The following is a 22,664-nucleotide window of genomic DNA, read 5'->3' as shown; positions in this document are numbered from 1 at the left end:
GATCGCCCACCGAGAGGTTCCAGTTGAACACCTCAGACAACGCGTGTTCAATCAAAGGGTGTGAACTACCCATCCTGCTCCATTTTGCATAAATACCCCGTTCTCGTTTCCCAGTCCTCTATATTCCATCCACGTGTCCATCAGACATCCCTTGGGAACGAGCTTCACCTTGTAGGCAGTACATTTTCATGTGATCCCAAACTCTTCAGCATTTTCAGGCAAGGGTGCTGAATATCGGAGTACTGGCTTCGATATGCTCACACAACAGTCTAAGATACATGGATTGGTTCCATTATCGCTCACATGACAGTGGTATGACACCGACATCGATAGAGCCTTGGTGAAATACCACAGTGAAACTGGGGGTATAAATTAGACAAACCCAATCGAGAGATTAAATGGGACTCCCAATTAGTGTCCAATTATCCGTGCAAAAACCTATTAAGATGATGTTGACACAGCCGGAGTTTTAGTGGGCGTGTGGATGCGTATCTTTTGTCAACATTTACCCTGCAATCTCTTCATGATCACCCTTGATGTAATCCTCAGGGTTTTTTTTCGTTCAATATCATTTCCATGCATTTTTTAATGACTCAGAAATCAGTTTGTCTTTGAAGGTGGCGGAAAGATAAGTGTAGGCAGTGAGGGTTTTTTAATAGTGTGCTTTCGTCATTTTTGCCGACATTAAAGCAGTCTGTTCATTACAATTACAAAAGGAAAGTAATAGCAGCCTTATTATGCACGTATAAAGACGTCTGATATGTTACAGTGTAGTTTCAGGTGAGTTTTTTTGTGTGATCTTTAATTAACTGTTGCAAGATTGACATATCAGATATTGACATATGTCGTCACCGTTTTCACGAAGAGACACTTTGGCCAAAAAAACATGATTTTTTTTTCAAATTTCTGTTTCTAGACAAACTCAACCAGGTTACGCAATGCCTACAACTTGGTGTAATCATTTTTTTCACCAAATCTGCTGAAATCAGCCAAACCACGTTGATCTACCTGGAGCAAATTTCAATTATTCCACATTATGCGTTTTCACGAAGAGGTGGATTTGTCTTCCATAGATATAGCGTTGGCTATGAAGGGCAAAACGGTGTGCAAACTCGTTTTGCCGTTTTCACGAAGAGGCAAATTTGACGCAGGAAATGTATACAACTGTAACAATTCTGAACCTGGCCCGCGCTATAGCATAACAGCACGCGTTTTCACGAGAAGACAAGTCACATGAATTTTAGCGTTTCCACGAAGTGGCGAACTTGTTTGTTTACAAGATGAACAATTCTAATTGACTTCTATGAACATTATTCGGTAGTTTGTGTTACTTAAGAGGGGGGTCTCTTTCATGAAGTAGCATTGGTTAAGTCAAAGTCACGCTAAATACAGGGGAAATAAGCGTTTGAAAAAAAGACTAATTTCCAATGCAATTTTCTCAAAACCTAGGTTTTACTCTCTGGTGAGAAATTCACCTATACGGTGGAAATGGGGACGTTACTGATGAAAAGAAATTCATTATTATGAATTAAAAGGTGCATACACATATAATAATGGACACGGAATTAGGGAGAGCTCATTCTAGAGAAAAGGCACCAAACAGACCATGGAGTTTCAAGAATAAATACCGAGAATTAAAAAATGCGGCAAAAAACTCTGCACTCGACGTCTAGCAGGACTTCAATTTCAGCGGTAAAAGAGGTGTCCAAACTAGGTAACTTTGACATTCAAATGAAACGACTGGAGAGACTATCAAAGAGGCCGTTAGGAAAGCACATGTACATGTTCCTCCATCCAAAGTAATCTTCAAAGCTGGTTAATTAACAAAACTGACAAGGAAGTTGATATGTACCTGAGATGCATGTGGCTTCCAGCCTATCATGTAGAGGATCTGAAACGTTGCTGGTACCGAGCCATCCTCATTACCGTACATGTCTGGCAAACAAAGAAAAACAAACACAAAACAATGTATTATCAAACTGATGTACACAGGAATACTCGATACAGTATATGATCAAAAGGTATGTACATGTACATGTATATACATGTACATGTGCACATGGAGCTGTCGCATTCACCTAACAATAAGGCATTCCTTCGGGGCAGCCTGCCTGGCTGTATCACCGCAGCTGTACGCTTCATTTCTAATCTTTATTTTTGCTGAAGATTGGGAAAACACCCGTCTTCACACAATGGAAATGCCGAAGGCATCTCAAAAAGCACAACATGCAGTTTCGTTTCGCACATGGTTGTGTACCATTCACTGACTTATTGTGACGCTGAATGCTATCTCCAGGGCAAAGCTGGCCGGGGAAAGGATCGGGCGTGCAGCGCGTATAGCGGACACTGGCCTTGTGGTCAATATCGGCATGCGAGCAAAACAGCCACGTCCTGGGAAGTGCAAATACTCTTTCCAAGGAAACATTGCAGGTGTAAGCTTACCATATCGATGCATACTGAATAGCCCGTACAAAAGGATTATGCTGAGGAGCGGGTTGTCTGGCATTCGAGTCTTGCTGTTTGTTTTTTGTTTTTTTTGTCAGGACAGTAAAACCATGACTATTCTTAAATATTATATAACAATTTTTTTGCTGTTTTAAATTGGTGGCGGGATAGCGAGTGATACAGGGTGCCAGATCAATATTTGGGGGAGGGGGCTGACTAACAAACTGAATGGTGTTCAATATACTACTTTCATGCTGTAAAGTGCCAGACATTTTCATATGAAACAGGATGCAATCCTTTCAAAATATGATACTGACAGAATTTCATCGTCTGAACAACAGCATGGACTTAGGGATTCAAGAGAGTTCGATACATTTTGAAATAGATTTTGAGGGATACCTTCCATATAGCTACTTTGGCCAATGGATTCTTAAGAACTTAACTCCTCTTCCTTCTTTGAATTAACAAGGGATTTTTCATTTGAAAAAAAAAAAACTACTGTGGAAAAGCCGCGCCAGAAAAAAATAAATCGTGCACAAAAGAACAAGCAATTACCGCACTACCCAAAATAGCAAACTAACGCGTGTGTACAAAATGGTATTGTCATGCAGACTCCTCTAACTCAACCTTGAGGTAATTACACGAGGACTTAACCAGGCAGTATCCGTCTTTATCTTATTACAATTTCTTAACCCCAGGGACATCTCCAAAGCTGATTCTCTCTCACAATATATACACTGTTCATATTTCACGATGATTACCTTCTTCGTGATAAGAATGATGACCATGAACTGTGGAGCGACATCAGTTGGGGGCAAATTTCCATTAAAAATTGATACGTATGAAAACATCTTTCCTCCGCAAAATATTTACGATGTTCCCTGTTTTGTTTGTTTTTTTCAACTGGCACCATGGGTAACAAGTGTACAAAAATAGTAATAAGCACATGCCTATATAATGTAAAGCACACGGCTTACCCCACCCACAGGTGCAAGGTAAACCAAAAAGAATCTTGCTGGACTTCGCAAGGTTATGACCAATGTCATCTCACATTTCTTATTTTACCCCCTGCAAGCTCTGATGTGCAAGGGCTGATCTCAACTGGGCTCTGACTTGGAATAGAGAGGAAACGAGACAAGATATTTCATCTGCAGAGATGAAATAACCCGGGAGAACGCTTAGTCCGGGCAAAACCCATCCAACCATTTGGGGAATAAATCTCGATCTACGCATGGCGAACACAGCAAAAATTTGGACAAGGTCGCGAGAGGCACTCGTCAAAGAAAATGCACTGTAACAACTCAGTATACAATTATGGCTTTGATATAGCCCCCCACTCCAAAAAACCTCCATGATTATCGCTTCCACTATGATTTTGATTTGAACTCAAAATAGAGAGGGTTAAGGGTGTGAAAAAATACCACTGCGCAATCTCACATCCCAATAACACACAGATGAAACTGAATCCCACAAAAAGAAACTTTGGTACATTTTGCTGCACATCTTTTCTTCACACGCAACGTATAAAAAACATTCTGAGATCTTCATTTTGTATTTAATCACTCATCAAAAATAAATTACGAACACCATGGCTGAGGCCAAAAGTTTGCACTGTCTGTAAATAAAAAAAATTCTTCAACATGTGACACACATGATGTAACTGATTTAACAGCTTAACTTGATAGTTTGGTATTTCGGGAGGCGACAAACAAACAGGGATAAGTGATATTTGGTCGAAGACTGGCCAAACCCCTTAATCTACATTGCAAATGACACAAAAAGGGATACACTGAATAGGTTGTCAACTAAACGCAAATGCTGAAACCCAAAACCCCTTAGAAATTAAGACTTGACAACTGTCTGAAGAATACTGAACTTGCTCGTCATTTGGGAAAAGCCCCATACCTACAATACGTCTGCTTCTTTTTTATGCCAAATAGGGGGATGGCGGCCTTGACTTTAGCAAAAGATTCTACAGTCACGACATTCTTTCCTGTCAAAGTATAAAACTTCAATGGAACAGGGGCTTTGGGTGAGTTTATGAAGATAATCCTATTTGATTATCCCACTTTACACTGTAAGGTGTGGAAAATAATATTACATTAAATCCGATAGGCAGCAGTGCAAACCATGCTTTTGTCTGATGCGACATCTATTTTCGATGGAAGCATTTAAGGAAATGGCTTTCCAAAGTAACTTGTTAAACAAGCGGTACCCGTACTTGCACTATGACGCTATTTGCTTAGAGTTCAATTAATCTTGCTCAGTTGGCCATCTATCATTATTGCAAAGGAACCTGATTATAAAGTGCACAGTGAAGATGAGAGACAAGGTGTCTGTGCATGTTTATAAGGGGAAACTTGAAGTGACGCTTGTAATATCCCTGGCACACTGTCAGCAGGGCGGTGGGCTAGATACAAGACAAATGGACCACAAATTGTGTTGGGTATAAAGCAATTACATGAGATCAGGTCCTGAAGTGGGCAATGCAAGTGCTGGCAACGTGTCAAAAATCAGAGAATAAATGATCTAAGAGGGTTGCCGGGGGCTGAGGGTCCAAATGTCCAACAACGGGAAGGGACGGCTTGTCTGGCCCGGAGGAGATACTGCTTCCGTTCGCCGTCCAGATCACAGCGTGGAGGGGACGGGCGAGAGCGATTCCAACGGAAGCAGAACACAAGTTGTGAACGAATGCCTCTCTTCCTGGTAACAACTGATGGTCTTCCACAGGCCCCCTCCCTCTCGCGCTGTCAGGATCGGACGGGTAATTTATAAAGGGAATAAATGCATGGCTGGTTGTTTGTTCCTTTGGACATATACGGGGTGGGTGGTTATCTGGTCTCGTCATCAGCGGGACGAACTGATGCGGGAAATTCGCCGACGATGGGCGGGAGAGTGTTAGGCCGGCCAGCCAACTTCAAATCAAACCCTCACTAGTTACGTGGAAACCTAATAAAGCTTGTCGGGTAGAATTACAACACAGCTCGATGGAACTTGTCAGGGCTGTACCCAAGATTATCAGGAGAGGATTCAAAATGATGATGGTTTAGGAGCCCTGACGAAGATCCCCAGACTACAGGAGTGTCTGTTGGTATGCTCCCCGAGAACATTTTTACAGAGGACATAAAATCCTGCAATCTGGTGTAGTTTATATACCAACTAAGTAAAATACATGAATTGTTTTGTGGTAATTTACAAGTCAACAATGAAGGATTGCAGAGGATTTTAAAAGGGGTCGTTCTTTTCAGCGAGCCCTTCAGAATTCAGTTCCGAATGATGAGTTTAAACCGTAGTGAAATTTGTAAACATTGAGAGCGCCAGTGTAAACTTCGGCTTTTTGTCAGAAGGTTAAGAGTAGCCTACCCTCACTGGAGTAGACAAGAAAGACAGACACATATACACCCAGACTTACATGCGCATCCTTGTGGGAAATTTCCTTTGTTCTCGTGTGCGTGTGTTTGTGGCGCCTTGTAGGGTACCAGGACAACGAGAAACTGATACTTAGAATTTACTCAAAAATAAGGAATTTCCACAGTGTCCTAATCAGTCACAAATTGAAGTGTTTCATATAAGGGACGTTCGGTCGAAATTTCAATCAAGGAAAATGATAAGGCCTAAGGGCGAACTTGAATGGAAACAATTAGAGAGCTGTGCTTCACACGCGAATTTTTTTTTACCACCCAAACATGTTCCAGCCGTGCAGGTTCATCAAGTATATTTATAAGGCTTCCCAGTGAGAGGGGATGAAAGTCACGACAAGAGTCAAAATAAGGCCTATACTTGTATAGGCCTAGGCGTGTTTGACACTTCCACCAGCAGCAGTCGTGAGCATTTCTAAAGTGCAGTGTTCGTAGTCCTAACAATATGTCTTATCAGTACAAAAAAGGTCATTTCAGGCTGCCCAATCTCCACGGACTGCCGTGATAAATTATTCCCAAGGCACTGTGCTTTGTAAATGGTAAAACGATAGACAGCAGATTAGACGCAAATCATCAACAGAAAGATGTCCATACATTTGCACTCAATAGTTCAGATGGTTCAACAAACTTTCTTGACCATTTAAATCAAGCTCAAACCTTTTTTTTTTTTTTTAAGAATTTGCGAGAATACATGTAGGTTGAAGAACCGCACATGACACTTCAACTACAAACTCCTTAAATGTAAGCACATGATGTAAGTTTTCATTGGGAAAACAAATGGATGTGGAGAGCTTTCTTTAATACCACTCGAACCTCCTGTCATCGCTCCCCCAACGCTACGCTCTGTGCACATGGCCACAACCGTGAAACTGCCGAGATTTCACAGGACAACACAGTCAGCTAAACAAGCGCTGTACTCCCAAGGAGACAGCCCATCCTGGCCCACCACCTGTCAATCCAATTGAGTCTAGTGCGACTACGTCCTCCACACCCGAGTGGTTACTCGCCGCTTTACTTCCCTTTCCCCATCTCATGAAAAAAGGAGCTCATTGTTCTAGCTGAAGGGATGAATCCTGTCACCTTTGTAGATGGCGGCAGCTGCCGCTTGAGTGCCACGGTGAAGGACACTCTTCCTAGACCATGATGCATTGCTCTCCCCCATTCCCTTCAGATCTTGCATCAGTTCCAACATGGATGGGTAGTTCACCGTAATCTCGTCAATGTCCTAGGGAGAGGTTGGTAATGCAAAAGAAAAGAAAAACATGAGAGTGAAACCATGTACAGTTAGAGGAAAAATAGGGGGAGTGGGCATCGAAGGAAGGAGCTCTCTCTTCAAAGTTCTGTCATAAAGTGCCTGAACAAAACGGTTCATTAGCTGGCAGCTGCACTTATATCCTGCAAGATGCCAACAATAACAGAATTAGAGAACGAGAAAATGGAAGGAATCGCAGGCAACTTGATAAGCTCGCAGCAAAATTGTTCTATTCCTAAAAGAACAACACTGCACATCAACAAACCTCAGGTCTATGCCCATGGCTGAGGCTGCAAATCCAAGAAGAAAACACACACATTTGAAAGAAAAATCCTCTTAATACTTTTCGGAAAAACACACAGGATTTCTTCTGTCAACATGGGAGAAAAGTCCTCCTTATGACAAAAAGAACTGCATCAATGAACTTGGAAAGAAGTGAGTACATTGTACAATGTACATACATCCAAGCTTATATTGATACATGGACCTTACACCGCTCACAACAATTAAATATCTGCCATGCATGCTTGAGTGTCGCTTAAAAACGTCAACTCAGCTCAGCTTCACCTCAAGTTGAAGGCCGTGGATCATTTAACTTGATCGGGACGAATGAAGGCATATGTACATGTCTGTTAAGCACAGAGACAAAAAAACTTCGGTAAAGTACTTCGTTTGGCTTATACTCTGATATGATAAAGGACTCGAGACAACAGACAGTGTATATTGTGCGTGCATACGTTAAACTCTTGTTTGTGGTATCACATTATAAGGTCTATGCTGCGACCATTAACAGTAGTGAGGTTGCAGAGTGTTAACCAATAAAGCTCTTTCCAAACTACAAATTGCGAATAAAATTGTCCTGACATGTGATCACCGGGCTGAAGGGACCTGTTGGTAGAAACTAGCTATACCACCATTATTTTAAATTCTGTTCAAGTGAGAAAGACGGGTAATTTCAGAATTGGCAGAATTTTTTGGGAAGTATGTTTGTTACCTGCTGTGTATTTAGAACTATGGCCTAAGCTTGCCCATTTCAAAAGAGTCCGACATCTTCGGCAGGGTCAGGTTTCATTCACAAGAGTAGAGTTTCATAAACTGAAAAACTAAAGCAGCCGGAATACAAAACCGAATCTTCATCAGCGCAAGGAAAAATAAAAATAAAACCAACGAGAGAGAAAAGAGTGAATTGACAGCCAGTGGCACTACAATCCCTTGCTACTAAATTTAAATTGCAAATTTACCACTGGTTTTTATAGTGGGACTCCGGCCCTGTGGAAGCAGGTGCAGAGACACGTCAAGGTCGCCAGATAACAAAGGTGACAAAACAGAACACAATTCCATTAATGATGCAACTCAAAGGAACCACAGACACAATCGAAGGCTCGGAAAAGGACGACACACAAATTCCTCTTTTTACGTGGGTTGCTGAATGGGCAGCTTCTGTAAATTTTAGGATTGAAATTTGATTTGAGAAAAGTGCCAACTGTTTGGTTTTTGGTCGAACAATTGCAGATTTCCTGTGTGGACAAACAGATTTGAAATCAACATCTATAGAAAAAACATTAAAATATGATTACTTCTTTATTAATCATATAATTATTCTGAGTGGTATACAAATAATGGATGTTTGGGAGTGCATTGGTAAGAATAATATCATAAGATGACTGCCTAAAGCTACATTCTAGGAGGTGACGCCAGTGGGTATTTCATCTGTCATCTCGTGCCACTATTCCTCCCACAGGACAATGTGAAATATTTCTTATACACTATATATAAATCAATGCATCATCTGAAGAAATACCCTCTTACTGGTAAATACATGCACCCCTTACATGGGAGTTCAGACTCAGTGTGACAAGAAAAAAAATGGAACTTCCATTTATCAGAGGAATGGAACTTCTATTTATATAGTTTGGCAGCAGTGTGTGTTGGAATTCCATGACACTTGATAAATAAGCTACCAAATGACAGGTGTAAATTATTCAAGGGTTGAATAAAATGGAAGAACTTACTCTTCAGCCTTCACTTGAGTAAACTCTGCCCAAGTCATGAATGTACATCATGTGTGCCTCGTGTGCATACATGCTGATGTACACATGTACATGACACCAGCACGGACAAATACCTTACAAAATAATTTGCTACTATAGCTGCAGAAAGGTTTTGAACAGCAAATTACATGTACACGTATGTTGGTTTCTCGTCGCCAGGTTCCTTAGAAAATGTCTGGTGATGGTACTGCTCAGGATCTATGCTAATTTTAGAAATTCTGCCAGTATCGTTATTTGCTGATATGCTTTCTGAAGACCTGGAGACGTGCTACAAATAAACCTTTCAAGGGTCTGCTATATTAGCACCGCAAAGAAAGGTCTATGTAATATACATGTATGCATTGGCTCCTGGTGCAAAAGCCGCCAAGCATGAATGAGCTGAACTCTGTGGAGGAGGGGAATACGTCTTGCCATTCCAAACGCCTCATTTGAAAGATCGGGGGCTATGGCAAAGTCATGCAATTTGTGGCGGGTGTTTTCCATTCAATTATGCTTTGAAATAGGATTTTCAAAGGCCTCATTGACACCCTGACAACTTCCCCTATGGCATTAGTCACCTTGACTCTGGGCAGATGTGACATCCGTAATATTTGCCTGAAATCTGTCTGTATAATTAACCCTATGGTGATACGAGCACATATTAGAAAGTTCCAGATGAACTGTCTTGACAAAGTGTCTCACGCTCGGCAGCTTGCTCTGTGTGGAGCCGCCAACACACCTTGGTCAGGTCAGGGATGATCCCTTAATGTTCAGTGAGGGTACAGCGCCACACCTTGGCTAGTAATGCCAGCCACTTCACAGTTGCTGAGTAACGGGGCCGCCCATCCTGAGGATGCCAGCCTCTCTTACTCCGCCCCATTTTCACTAGGGGAGAGTAACAGATGGGCACAGACCAATCCAAAATGTATCACAATGATATTTTATTCTGCTGTGGTTACCATGGCAAACTCCGGGTGAATACACTAAGGTGACACCTTGCATCTGATGAGTCCCAGCGAAACAGTATGATGCAAAGGACAAAAACTCCACAAATTGAAGACAGTAAGGGAAGCTTCAGTGTCTAGCTGTTATGCTACCAAACTATTTATTTTATGTTTGGAATTTATTTCCTAAACCCTTTTTGTTATCACTATCAGATGTGAAAGCTGATGACTATGGGCTTGTGTAGTATGTCAATCTCTCATGACTTTATCGTAAAATCCAAACAAACCCAAAACAAAACAAACCCAAAACAAAACAAACCCAAAACCAAACAAACCCAAAACCAAACAAACCCAAAACCAAACAAACCCAAAACCAAAACAAAAACCAAAACCAAAACCAAAAACAAAACCAAAACCAAAACCAAAACCAAAACCAAAACCAAAACCAAAAACAAAACCAAAACCAAAACCAAAACCAAAAACAAAAACAAAACAAAACAAAACAAAACAAAAACAAAACAAAACAAAAAACAAAACAAAACAAAACAAAACAAAACAAAACAAAACAAAACAAAACAAAACAAAACAAAACAAAACAAAACAAAACAAAACAGACAGACAGACAGACAGACAGATTTTACGTTGAAAATTGGAATCTCAAATGCCATCTTGATGCCTTGTTAGAAACACCAGCCAAACAAGGACTGCATTCGGGAAAAGAACCGGGCAACTAAGTGAGATAAAACTTTCAAGCTGTACTAACTTTTCTGGGATCCTCCAAAAAGGTTTGTTTTTCTCTTACACCATTTTAATTTAAAAAAAAAGAAAAATTATTTGTAGTTGCAAAAGTATAAATAGAGTGTAAGTTTCCATGGATATCCTAGGGCTGTGCCAAATATCTGAATATTTGATCAGTTATCGAATATTAGAATATTAATTTCTGAGTTTGAATATTTGAATGCAAAAATCATGAAAAAGAAGGGAGAATTGTCTTGTTTTAAATGAGAACAATTGCACTGTGGAGGCTTGTTTCAAGCAGATCCAAATGAAAAGTTAACGACTCAAAAAGTAAATTATTCAAGAGCCCTAGCAGTTCCAATCCTCGGATTTCAATATGACTTTTACATACACCCTAGGGGACGAAGGTTACAAAATTTAAAAGCAATAGAAATTTTCAATAGGGTAGGAAGTATTGTTCGTCTCTCATGGCTGGAGAAAGAGAAGCTATTATAGTGATTATAATGTGTGTACGTTATAGCAACTGATTTTGTATATGGTTTAATCATCAACAATTGGCCGGTCGGTAATGCCGAATGTTCAGATACTAGATCGAATGAAAGGTCGAATAATCAAATAGTGAATTATTCAAAATGACTCGGCCCTAGGCTTTCCAAGTAAATTTCATTAAAATATTGCTCAATTTCAGAGGAGGCTGATTCAAAAACTGTTTACAATTAATGCTCCCTCGTGTAACCATTAGTACATCAAACTGTGTTTTTCAATTTCTCTTTTTGAGCAGTCTTTTACTAAACAAGTTCATTCAAATTCAAAGGAGTTTCTTCTTTCGTTTACGCTCGTTGGAAGCCCTGGAATGACCCTGGTCAGGATTTCCATGTAATCAACTGACAAATACTTGTCAAACTTTCATTCACATTCGTTTCTATGGCATATGCCTCCTGAATCGTATTTGCATATGTTGAAGGGAAATCTCCATGGGAAAAAATGACACACGGCATTTGTGAATAAATGCGTTGGGGGAAAAAAGCAAGCTTTGATTTCATGTTGAACGACAACCCTGCTTTTGCCTCTACCAACTTTGTTAATTTCACATTTTATACGGCCAGGATATTTGTTTCTCTAATAAACACACCGATAAACTAGTAAATAAAGAAAATGAACCGTATTTGCACACACAATCACAAAAAAGTCTTAATTTCTTGTTTGTAATCAATTTGAGACACGAATAACAATATTACACAGAGGAATTGTTCCAATCACGTGACATTTGTATCATAAGGACATTTATAGTGAAAGAACAATGCAACATGTTCTCAGATAAGCTTCGGGACAAATAAATTGGGCACTTAAGTTTGAAAACGATTGACTTCAAATAAATATGAAAACACCAAATATATTGTAAAAAATATTTCTGCTTTAGAAAGATTAATTCGATTTGCACAAATTTGTGAAAGGAAGCATAAAATAGACTTATGACTGGTGAAAATAAAATTTTTAAATGCCTATGAATAAAACAGATTGATTAAAACACGCATTAGTATGCAAAACATAAAAATGAAAGTGAATATGGTAATTCTGAAAAAGAAATAACCCAATATGAGCCAACTGAAAAATGTGCATGAAATTGAATACATGCCAGGCACCTAGGAAGATGAATCCAATGGGGGCCGGAAAAATAAAATCTCTCTAAAATGTCTCTTTCTCCAGTGTGATCTGAATAAATTATCACACACTGCTACAAATACTCTCCACTCTGAGAATGCAAATTGAACAATTTTGTTTAAGTGGGGCCCCCACTATATTTTTTTTGGGGGGGGCTACAATTTGGCTGGAAAAAACAATACTTTCCATCCAACCCTGACCAAAATTACCACTGCATGGGCCTCATCAATTTTGTACACCTTTCTAACTTCCTATGTTTGGGCTAATAAGGACTTCCCTCTAAGGCATCCATATGCACATCAGCAAATAGGCCCAACTGGCATTCCTCCATAAATAAACCATAAACATGATGCTTGTAAACATGTAAATCAAGTGAATTTTATGAGGCCATATGCTCCTCCAAAGGAATTGAACAAACATGATACTGCAAATGCACCATAAAGTTTTAAGAGGATGGATTTTGTTACAAAATTAAAATTTCGCTCTTTGTAAAAACCCTGTATGAACACCCAGGCCTACATGGATACAGTGTATACAATTTGCTCATTACTGGATGTCTTCCTTACAATGAAAGAAAGAAATGTGAAATGAGCATAGGAATAAAACAAACAATGGAAACATAATGCTGAAGCTTACATATGATGCCTCAACTTGGTTTATTCTTCAATGTGGAAGTAAAGCCCCCCAAATACATGTGCATGTACATTGTACCATACCAAACGGCAATAAAGACTAGTCATTAATTTGAAAGGGGCATAAATGCACACTTAAAGGATTCCATTGAAGGACCCCCCCCTTTCCATGCAGTGCATTAATCCATGGCAGCTCAGACAGGCTAGGATGACTTGGCCAACCACAAGGCCAGAACTGTTTCATCCCAGTCTCCTATCTGGCCTCGGGTTCCAGACTCTTCAAGGGAGGCACTAGGGCATTCGAACCAAGCATGACTGGGGCAGATCTACTCATAGTCCCGACCAGTTGCTCGATGACCATTGGCTCAGATTTTATCTTTAATCCAGCAAGAAGACAAAGCCACCGTGGTCACTAGCTTGGCTGATGGGAAGGGGAGTCAACTTAGTTACCTGCCATCAGACCATGTTTACATACGTATATATGTTTCAAGTAGCCTGCACAGAGGGCTGATATCTAACTGAAAGAATTCATGCGGGCCTTTAGAACGGTCTTTTACAGATCATAACAATCCACATTTTCTGGAAAGGGCACACAAGTCTCCATCAGTACAATTTCTGTGAGTACTGTCTCAGAAGCGCATAGAATCCTGAGTTTGAAAATAACGACTGTAACAGTAACATCCACATTTACAGTGCATATGCAGCCAATAGTGCTGTTCCTGCGAAATGGTGTTGAACATGCCACAAATACTGAAATATAGTACAATACTATGCCAGCATGATCAAATATGAAAAAGCGGACACACATGTATATGAGGGGGAAAATCAGGACAAGCGAAATGATAGTGCCTACCCAAAAAATTAAATCAATAAATAACTTATGTGCATGATTCATCTACACATGTATATCACATACAGCCCAAATGCCATCCTTAAGGTCAAAATCATAATCAAAATATTGCTAGAATGATTGTTAGTGACTTATCTAAGTGTGTGTAATTTCAGAATTTGCCTTGCCTTGAGAGAGAGCAGCATCAGGAACAATAAATCAACTTGGCTCTGAGTAATGGGGTAAAAGCAAGTGCACATGTAAAAAGTGCACTGCAAGGGAGGACTGTTTGTTAATAACACATTGATGTAATGTAAAACAGTCAAACTGTACACGTACATCTACCCAGTACATGTACCATGCACAATCCAGTAATATCTCCTTGGGATTGATGGCAAATACAATTTACCATCAGTTATTGTATGTTGCAATAAATCTGTCTCAAAACCATCCATCAGCAGAACAAACTTTAAAGCAAACATAACAGAAGGCCGGGATCAACCTCACTTGTCACCAACACCCCAAAATATGATGCATCTGTGCTTGTGCTTTGGCAATTTTCATTTGAATGTGCAAGGAAAACCTGCCAGTGGCTGGAAATCGATGCCCATCTAAGAGTACTTCCCATGTTGAGAAAGGCCTGGCAAAACAGAAGTGCACGATAGCTATGCTGAGCGAATGCCTTACAACTCTTACTGCATGTACATGTACTGTAGGTGGAATAACTTGTGGAAATGAAAATCCATAATGTTCTGGTCCTTGATTCAATTCACAAGCACAACAAAGGCAGAAAATTAATCACAGGGAAGATCCACTAGCTCAGGAGCTATATAGAGAGCAGTACTCCATCCAGTCAGGGACATATTGCAAAAGAAGCCAGGCGTTCAGAAAAGCATCTCACAATGTGATGATAAGTGTTGTCCATTGTCAGTGTGTTGTCATCAGGTTACCACGTTTTCGGTTTCTACTTTGCCCCTTTCGGTCAGCCTTGCCTTTTTGGTCCATCTTTGCAGCTTGTGTGAGCAATCCATCTTTACTGTAACACGACCGCTTAGTAATTGATGTAATGGCTCTGGAACCATCTAGACGAGGCCACCCACAAAAGAGCAAATGGATTACATTCACAAGAGCATTTCACACTCTGGTAATCAGGCCATTTCGAGGCACAACTTACACGCAATTTGCCCGTAAAAATTGCTGCTGAGGTGCTGCAGAACTTTGGGCACAACAAACAAAAGGAGAGTGCCTCTCATTGGATTGGATGAAATAAGTATGTCAAAGCTGAATGGACACATTTGTGGCCTGTACATTACAGGAGATAATTAATGAGATTAAGAAAGCAAGAACCCATTAGTGATTCAAGGCAAAAACTTCACCCACAAGTGATATTAGGGTCAGTCAAGTTGAAGCAAAGAACAAGGACAATCACAAATACAACATGGATATGGGATCACAGTACGTTTAAATTACAAGCCTCATCAGTCTAGAAATTCCTTCCAGCTAATAGCACCGCCAACTCTATTTTGTCACTGTCAACGGCAGAGTCAACAGATCCATTTTTGACCATCTCTGTACAATGTGTTCTCCCCCCCCAGACATTGGATTCTCTGATGCAAGTTTAACTGTACCAAGCAATTAGCTACATGTATGTTTTCTATGCTTTGTTTTTGTTCTTGGATGTCACCAGACTGACTACTGTACATGTACATGTAATTCATGAGATTTCATTAAAACTAAATATCACTCCCATGGTCTCTCACAGATGACAAAAATTTGGGTACCGTATTTATTCACATTTCAATAATTAAAGGATCTTTAATAGAAAAGTTGCAGTATTTTCAGGCAAGTTAGAGATCTGAATGCAAATTGCACCACTTCAATGACATTTGCCCAATTGCAGTAACAGGTGACAAAATTCCATAGCATCTCACAGAGAGTAAAAGCATTGGGTAAATTAGGACACTTTGATAATGAACAATTCATAAATGTTTAAATCACTTACGAGAAAAGGTACAAGATCGGAAGGTTAATTACAATTTTTTTAAAATCATTTTAATGCTTTCTTTTCAATGTGGCAGTCCGAGAATGGTATGCATTCAACCCCAACCCTTGCCAAGGAGCCGATCAACCAATATTCAAAGTTTCATTGTGTGGCGGCATACAGACGCAATATACATGTACATGTATCAATATGACAAGAAACATACGTCCTGTAAATGGATGAAACTGTACGGTTTGCATGATACCCAAGAGAAATTCATGTTTGATTGAAGCTGATGAAGTAAAGCTGACATGTGCAACATTTTCCCCCCAGAGCGAATATGTCTGCTTGGGGCTTTTTTCCTCCATGAAGACAAGATTACATGACTAGTGAATAAACCGGAACTGACATTCCATCAACAATATACACAATCCATCCATTCACCATTACAGCTCCATCCGCTCTTTCCTGCCTGAATGTTTTCTGAAACAAAATATGTACTTGCAAATACAACAACCCACAGGCAATTCCATGTTATGAATATGGGAAGACATTACACCTGTTTGCATCCAGTTCACACAACTGATTCCAAATTAGTATGGCATTTTACATTGACATTTTACATTGGTACATTATATACCCTGAATGTAATTAATCCACAAAAACGGCACCCAAACAGTACACGTACCAGTAAATGTACATGGACTAGACCTTGAGGTTTTTATTTTGCATTTATTTTACAACAAAATGCAAGAGTAGACCTTGTGCACTCACTGTCATTAAATGAAAAGCTTAAAAAAGCATGACACAATGCAAATACGGCACAGTCCACTGGCTGGACTGTTTCTATACGTACATGTACTTCATCCTGGCATAGATTAGCATAGATTAGTTTAAATTTTGCTATATTCACTAGGCTTAATTTCCTTTTCTTGGTAATACAGCGTTGGGTAAGTCCATGGCAATAAATCAATGAGCAGCCCTTTCCCAGAAAGAAATTCAATAAGCACATTTTGGTTTCCTAATTGAAATAGAAACACCTGTAAAATGAATAGTGTCTTCCCCGATTTGAAATCACAGCAACAGTGCCCTCTGTTCTTCAGAAAGGTATGGACAATTTGCAATGTCTAAGAAAGTTCACTTTTCAATGCACTTAACGGAAGGAGATGTCAAAGTAATTTTCACACAAAGGACAAAAGTGCCAAGTTGCACAAAACACCTGTGCAAGAAAAATTCATTGCTCTAAGGACCCTTCAATTCACACGCAATATCTCTTCAAAAGGATTAACAGCAAACCCAGTTTGCCATGCAAGCTGGTATGAAATTGAGTTGAATTTTTCTAATACTAGCAATTCTGCATTCCGATATTCAATTCTTGTTGACATGTCTACCTTAGTTCCGGACTCACTGGTAAGACAAGGTTATTAACACCACCCTGCACTGTGTGGTGCACAAATCATGCAAATTTCATGTACACACAACAGATCCTGACCCTTCCTTTACTGTGCAAAGCTGTTTGAAGTCACAGCGGGTCATCCACACAATATTGGAATCATTACAGACATAGAGATGCGTTAGTCATTGCTCTAATAGCCAGTCTGGACAGCAAATCCCTTCAAATAACAGCGGGGGGAGAGGTAAGGGCAAATCGATTTCCCTCCAAACCTCAACCAAACACCACTATGTTCTATGTAAGATTTCTTCCACATGTTTTTCTTTACTATTATTGATTACTTGCAATAAAACATACAAGGATGCTACCATGCATCTCTCTCAAATGTGAAAAGGTTTATTCCACAATTATACTCAAAATTGCTGTGACCTTTGGAACGCCATCTCGAGTGCAATGAGGCTCCATCTCACAATTTCCGATGTCTGCTCCAGCAATTAGACAGGCCTGTAATACTTTTGTTTTCCGTGTGGAGGGAGATGGGTTGATAAAATGAAATACCAGAAATGCTATGGCAACCACACTCCAGTATTTGGAGCACAAGGGGGTGATGGTACACGTGAGAATTGGCAAACATCCAAGATCCCCTCCATGCAGGTCTTCACTCGAGTGGAGTGATGGTGGGTGAATTACGGTTTTCTAAAAAAAATGCAGCAGAGGAATTCGGTTGAAATTTATTTATCAGAAAGCAAATGAGAATTTTCTACTGGAGTTCTTGGAATCACTGTACCAGCTACAGGTACTCATATGATTGACGAATTCCTTGGCCACTACACTGATGAGGACTACATGACCACCCTGAAGACATCCTACAAGTGTGCACACAAGTACGTTTACAGTATATACATGGACATGAATGGTCCAGCCTCATGATTCAAGTTGTCTGAGGACTCTCAACATGCTGCCAGTGATGTGTTACATGTGCATACAGGTGACCCTTTTGCATTTTCTTCCTGCTACACTTGAGTTAAACCTCTGGGGAATAAGAACATACACCAGCAACACAAAACTGCACATGTACACGGCTTGCTGACTTTTTCAGTTGATGTTAACGATAAAAAAGAGATCACGCGCTGATTACAAATATGCACAGCTGCCAACTCCATTGATCACATGTGTCTGGGACGTGTTTTAATTAAAGGCAAAGTTCACCAACTGTTGTGCACGTATACGTGCAGTTACTTAGAATCGTGCACTGTACATCTTTACATTACCAAAGACCACCCCCCCAACAAAAAAAATCTGTCATGTATTCTTGAATGTGGGAATAAAGCACCGGCTGAGTGCAGAAGGTCTTAATTGGGGGGATGCATTTCACTGATGAAAGTTCAGGTGGTTCGGTTTCCACGATTAAGTCTAATTTATCTGGAGCACTGTGTTTGAAGAGCAGTGTTGTTGGTGCAGTGATTAATCTGGAGGGCCCAGGATTTGAACACAACTCATCGTGTCCATCCATTACATCTCAGTTAGTTCCTGAGGAAGCTAAGTCTCTCATCACTTAATCACTGGGTCAACTCCCATCTCAGTTGATCTCCATCAGTGCCCATGACACGAGGCCTGGACTTATGGCCCTTTTGTCAGCAAATCAGCAAAGTAGGCTAAGATGCAATTTGATATCCCACAAGAAAATGTGCTTCAAAGAAAAAAGAGAACAGTTTGAATAAAAAGGGAAATCTATACACATAAACTGGAAAATGGAAACAAACTATGGTAAGTCATAAGGGGGATTTTTAATTCAGCAGTTGTGAATCTTGAACACAGAGGCAGATACTATCAATAAAAAAGATACTGCTGAGGCACTTTTGACATGGTACCCAGGCTTGGCCTGCACAAGTGGTGGGGATGAAGTACATGAACAAACTGGGACAGTTATGTCCTGTACATGTAAATGTACCATGTGCTTGGCAACTGCAAACACATGTATGCGGCTTTGCTTCTGAATCCATAGAGGTGTCACCATTCTGTCTGCAACCAACTTCAGATTTCTCCACCAAGAAGGGGGCAATTGCTATAAAGTCCACACAATAAGCGGTAGAATTCACTTACGCAAGAACACTTTGAGGTGAAATGGCTCTCTCAAACATGCCTTAAAATAACAGTCATTCTGGACTCACAGTCTCCGTGGACATGATGTGACGTGGTGTGCATACCGTTTCAGTTCTCTCTCTATATCAATACTGTAATCTAATGCTCCCCACACTTTCTAGTTTTGTTTTGTTTTTTTAAAGATGATGGAGTTGGCTTTCATGTCTCTCACTGTCAGGACCTGCCAAGAATTGATTCTCAAGGAAACCTACAGTTACCACATAGAATCAACTTTAAAGAAAGTGAACTTTCTCGATTCCGACTGCAAATATTAGGAATCAGTTTTATTTGACTCTGGCAGAGAACCGCAAAGACCTAGTGGCACGCAAACCTGTGGTCTTTTGCAAAATGATCCATGGCAGCTCACTGTGGCATACGAGCAAACCCGGGCAATTAACTTCATCAAATGGCCATTAACAAGCAGAGCAATGTGGACCTCCTTTCCTTCAGAGCAATACCAGAGAAACCTAATACCCTATCTGAGCGAACAGTTTGTGTACACTGTTCAGAAAAGCAAATCCCTGCAAACGGGGACAAGGAGACGACGATGAAGTATTGACCCATTTTTCTAACCCTTGTTTGACAAGAAAACAACAAACGACTGCAGATTTGATGTCCGAATCCAGTTACATGGGTAGTTTGGGAACGTGCGCTGGGAGTATGCCTACCACTTCATTCTCAAAATATCAGTGTTTTTATAACAGACGTGCTCCTCATAAAACTGCTGTCCTCTTCAAGAAGAGGACAAGGATGGCATAGGGTCTATTGACAGTGTAAAATAGGCTGTGACGTAAAATGTCCTGACATAAATCATAAATTACTTTCCAAATCTCTAAATTAACAGAGAAACTTCACAACCAAATTTGACGCATAAAACAAGTTAAGCAGCATATTTTGCAAAGACCAAGGCCTGTGCACTATCCTAAACATGCTTTCATACACATACAAATGCACTAACACAAACCTGCATAATGTAGTTGTTGAATAGGAATGGATAGCAGACTAATGCCTAGTGTGGCATTGGAAATGACTAAGCCAAACACTTTGAATCAGATTTCTGATCACAAATAGAATTAAAAATAAATTTAAAAAATATTAAAATAAAAAAAGAAAACCCAGGATTGGCGGAACAACCATAAAAATCATTAAGAGCCGCATGAACATGTACTGGTCTCAACTACCTGAGCTTTTGTAATAAACAATGGTAGGGACCACAGCCAAAGTGTCAGAGCCAAACTTACGAGCATGACTGAGAATTAGACAGCCACAACTGTACCCTTGCAACCTAATTAGGCTGAAATCTGAAAGGCAAAACCCATGTAGGCCTGGTCTGGATACAAATGCTAACCCCACACGCCAAACCCAAATACATCTAATTTGATTTGAAAATTTGGGACAGCAGGAGGTGAATCATCTGGCTTGTACATGCACAGAATTTGGCATGACAACATCCTTTGGCTCAACAGTTTGCTGTGCCACAGCTGTTCTGAATGGTAGTGATGAGGCAACGCTACACGTGCGGCGATGAATACAAAATATTGTACGCACTGTCATTCATCCATGGGTACTAAGCACGTATGTGCAAATGTCACTGAAGCATTAAATTGTTACCAAACACAACCGCTGCACTTGCTAAAGTTTGACCCTTGGGCCATGAGAATGGAAAGTCATAAACGATCGAGTGGCTGAAAAGTTTTGAAAACACTTGAGGGTATTTTTCATTAATCATTTCTTTAATAACACTTCTTGCATTATTTTTCACCATTTCTTCAATTGTTTCAAAAGGAACATCATCTGAAAAAGTGATGGTCTAGAAATTAAAAAAAGCTATCATTCCCATTGGTCAATTCCAAGCCCATGCAAACGGATGGGCCAATCACGTCATTCAAAATAAAAGGTTTGTACTGTAGTAGTCTATGTTGTTTAGAGGTCTGAGCATTTGATCTATGGCTAGGCAAATGATTTGCTTCTTGTGTTGAGTTGGGAAGTATGCGCCCTATGCGTAAAAATAATGAAAAAAAAAGTAACTAATGAAACTGTTTGGTGGCAACTTTTGGGTCACATGAGCAGTGGACGCAAGTCTATGGCAGTTACAGCACAACATCTGCACTGGGCCTATCCGAATACAGGTTCTTTACCAGTGGTAACAATTAATACCTACGATTGTCAGCATGCTGAACCCAGCTCTTGTCAGTAGATTACCAAGATCTTGCATGTCTGTGAACGGGGAGATGTGTGGAGCAAAGCCCTGCCGATAGACAAATCAAAACCAAACAACATATTAAAAAAAGCTTGTCCATGTACATAGTGCACTAATTCTGAAATGCGCCAGTCCACAAAGTTGAGGAATGTGTCAGGAAATTTGGGCATTTTTTTTCAGATGAGGCATAAGGGGTCATTGAGATTACTTTCTCAGTTAGTTATAGCATTGGTTGTGGCTATTGTAGTCATTCTGAAATATTTCAGGGCATTATGACATTTAAAATAAAATCTGTGAATGTACTGTAGCGACACCACGCCATTTTTTAAGTTCAATGTTTGTATGCCAATTTCCTCCAAATACACAGCAGAAACCCCAACCCATGATTCCTAGTATTTGGAAATTTAATGTGAGGTCTTAGTGATTTTATAAAATCGGTCAATTGACCCTTAATATAACACTTTTTGAAACAGACATTTTTTATAGAGTGGCCCCACATACCTCACCTGCAGGGTGGCTCAGAAAGGTAAGCCAAGTGTCAGGAATTTCAGGAAGTGAACAATCACCTTAAACTTGGGTTGATTCTGTTTGAACCACAATGTAAAAAATGTCGACATATTCCCACATGTTCCTCAACTTCACAGACTGATTCAAATATATGCTGTGTTGATCATGCCTTGAAGACGGGCAAAATCTTAACCTCTAGGCTCAGTTTCCTGAAAGACCTATAAAGTACAAATGTGTATAAACTTACCTCAACAAAATGAGATACTTATGAGAAAGCAGTGAAAACTGCATATTAACAATGTGGCACTCACATGACATTTGCATTTTATCAGGATCAGAGATGAGTTGCTCTTTCAAACCATACATGTACATCAAAAAAATCAGTGAAAATTTTCCTTTAGTTTGTGGGAGTTTGTCGTGATGGGTATTGTGTAAGGATAGGGGAGGGAGGTTTCTGAGTACTCAACAGCAGAAGGGTGTCCATTCAGAT

General features: G+C 40.0%; 1 protein-coding gene across 1 annotated transcript in view; it reads right to left on the bottom strand.

Annotated features, from left to right (window-relative positions):
- Window positions 1–22,664, bottom strand: part of ndufaf5 (NADH:ubiquinone oxidoreductase complex assembly factor 5) — a 96,673-nt gene that overhangs the window by 2,875 nt on the left and 71,134 nt on the right. The window contains exons 9-11 of the mRNA XM_022232906.2: window positions 21,629–21,715; window positions 6,945–7,089; window positions 1,853–1,935 (exon numbers count right to left, since the gene is read on the bottom strand). Coding sequence (XP_022088598.2) covers window positions 1,853–1,935; window positions 6,945–7,089; window positions 21,629–21,715 — 315 coding nt within the window. The remainder of the gene's footprint in view (window positions 1–1,852; window positions 1,936–6,944; window positions 7,090–21,628; window positions 21,716–22,664) is intronic.

Source organism: Acanthaster planci, linkage group LG01 (assembly GCF_054643075.1).
Source record: "Acanthaster planci isolate LZ-2023a linkage group LG01, COTS_SCS, whole genome shotgun sequence".
NCBI classification, from domain to species: Eukaryota; Metazoa; Echinodermata; class Asteroidea; order Valvatida; family Acanthasteridae; genus Acanthaster; species Acanthaster planci.
This window is presented reverse-complemented; position numbering and strand designations above follow the sequence as displayed.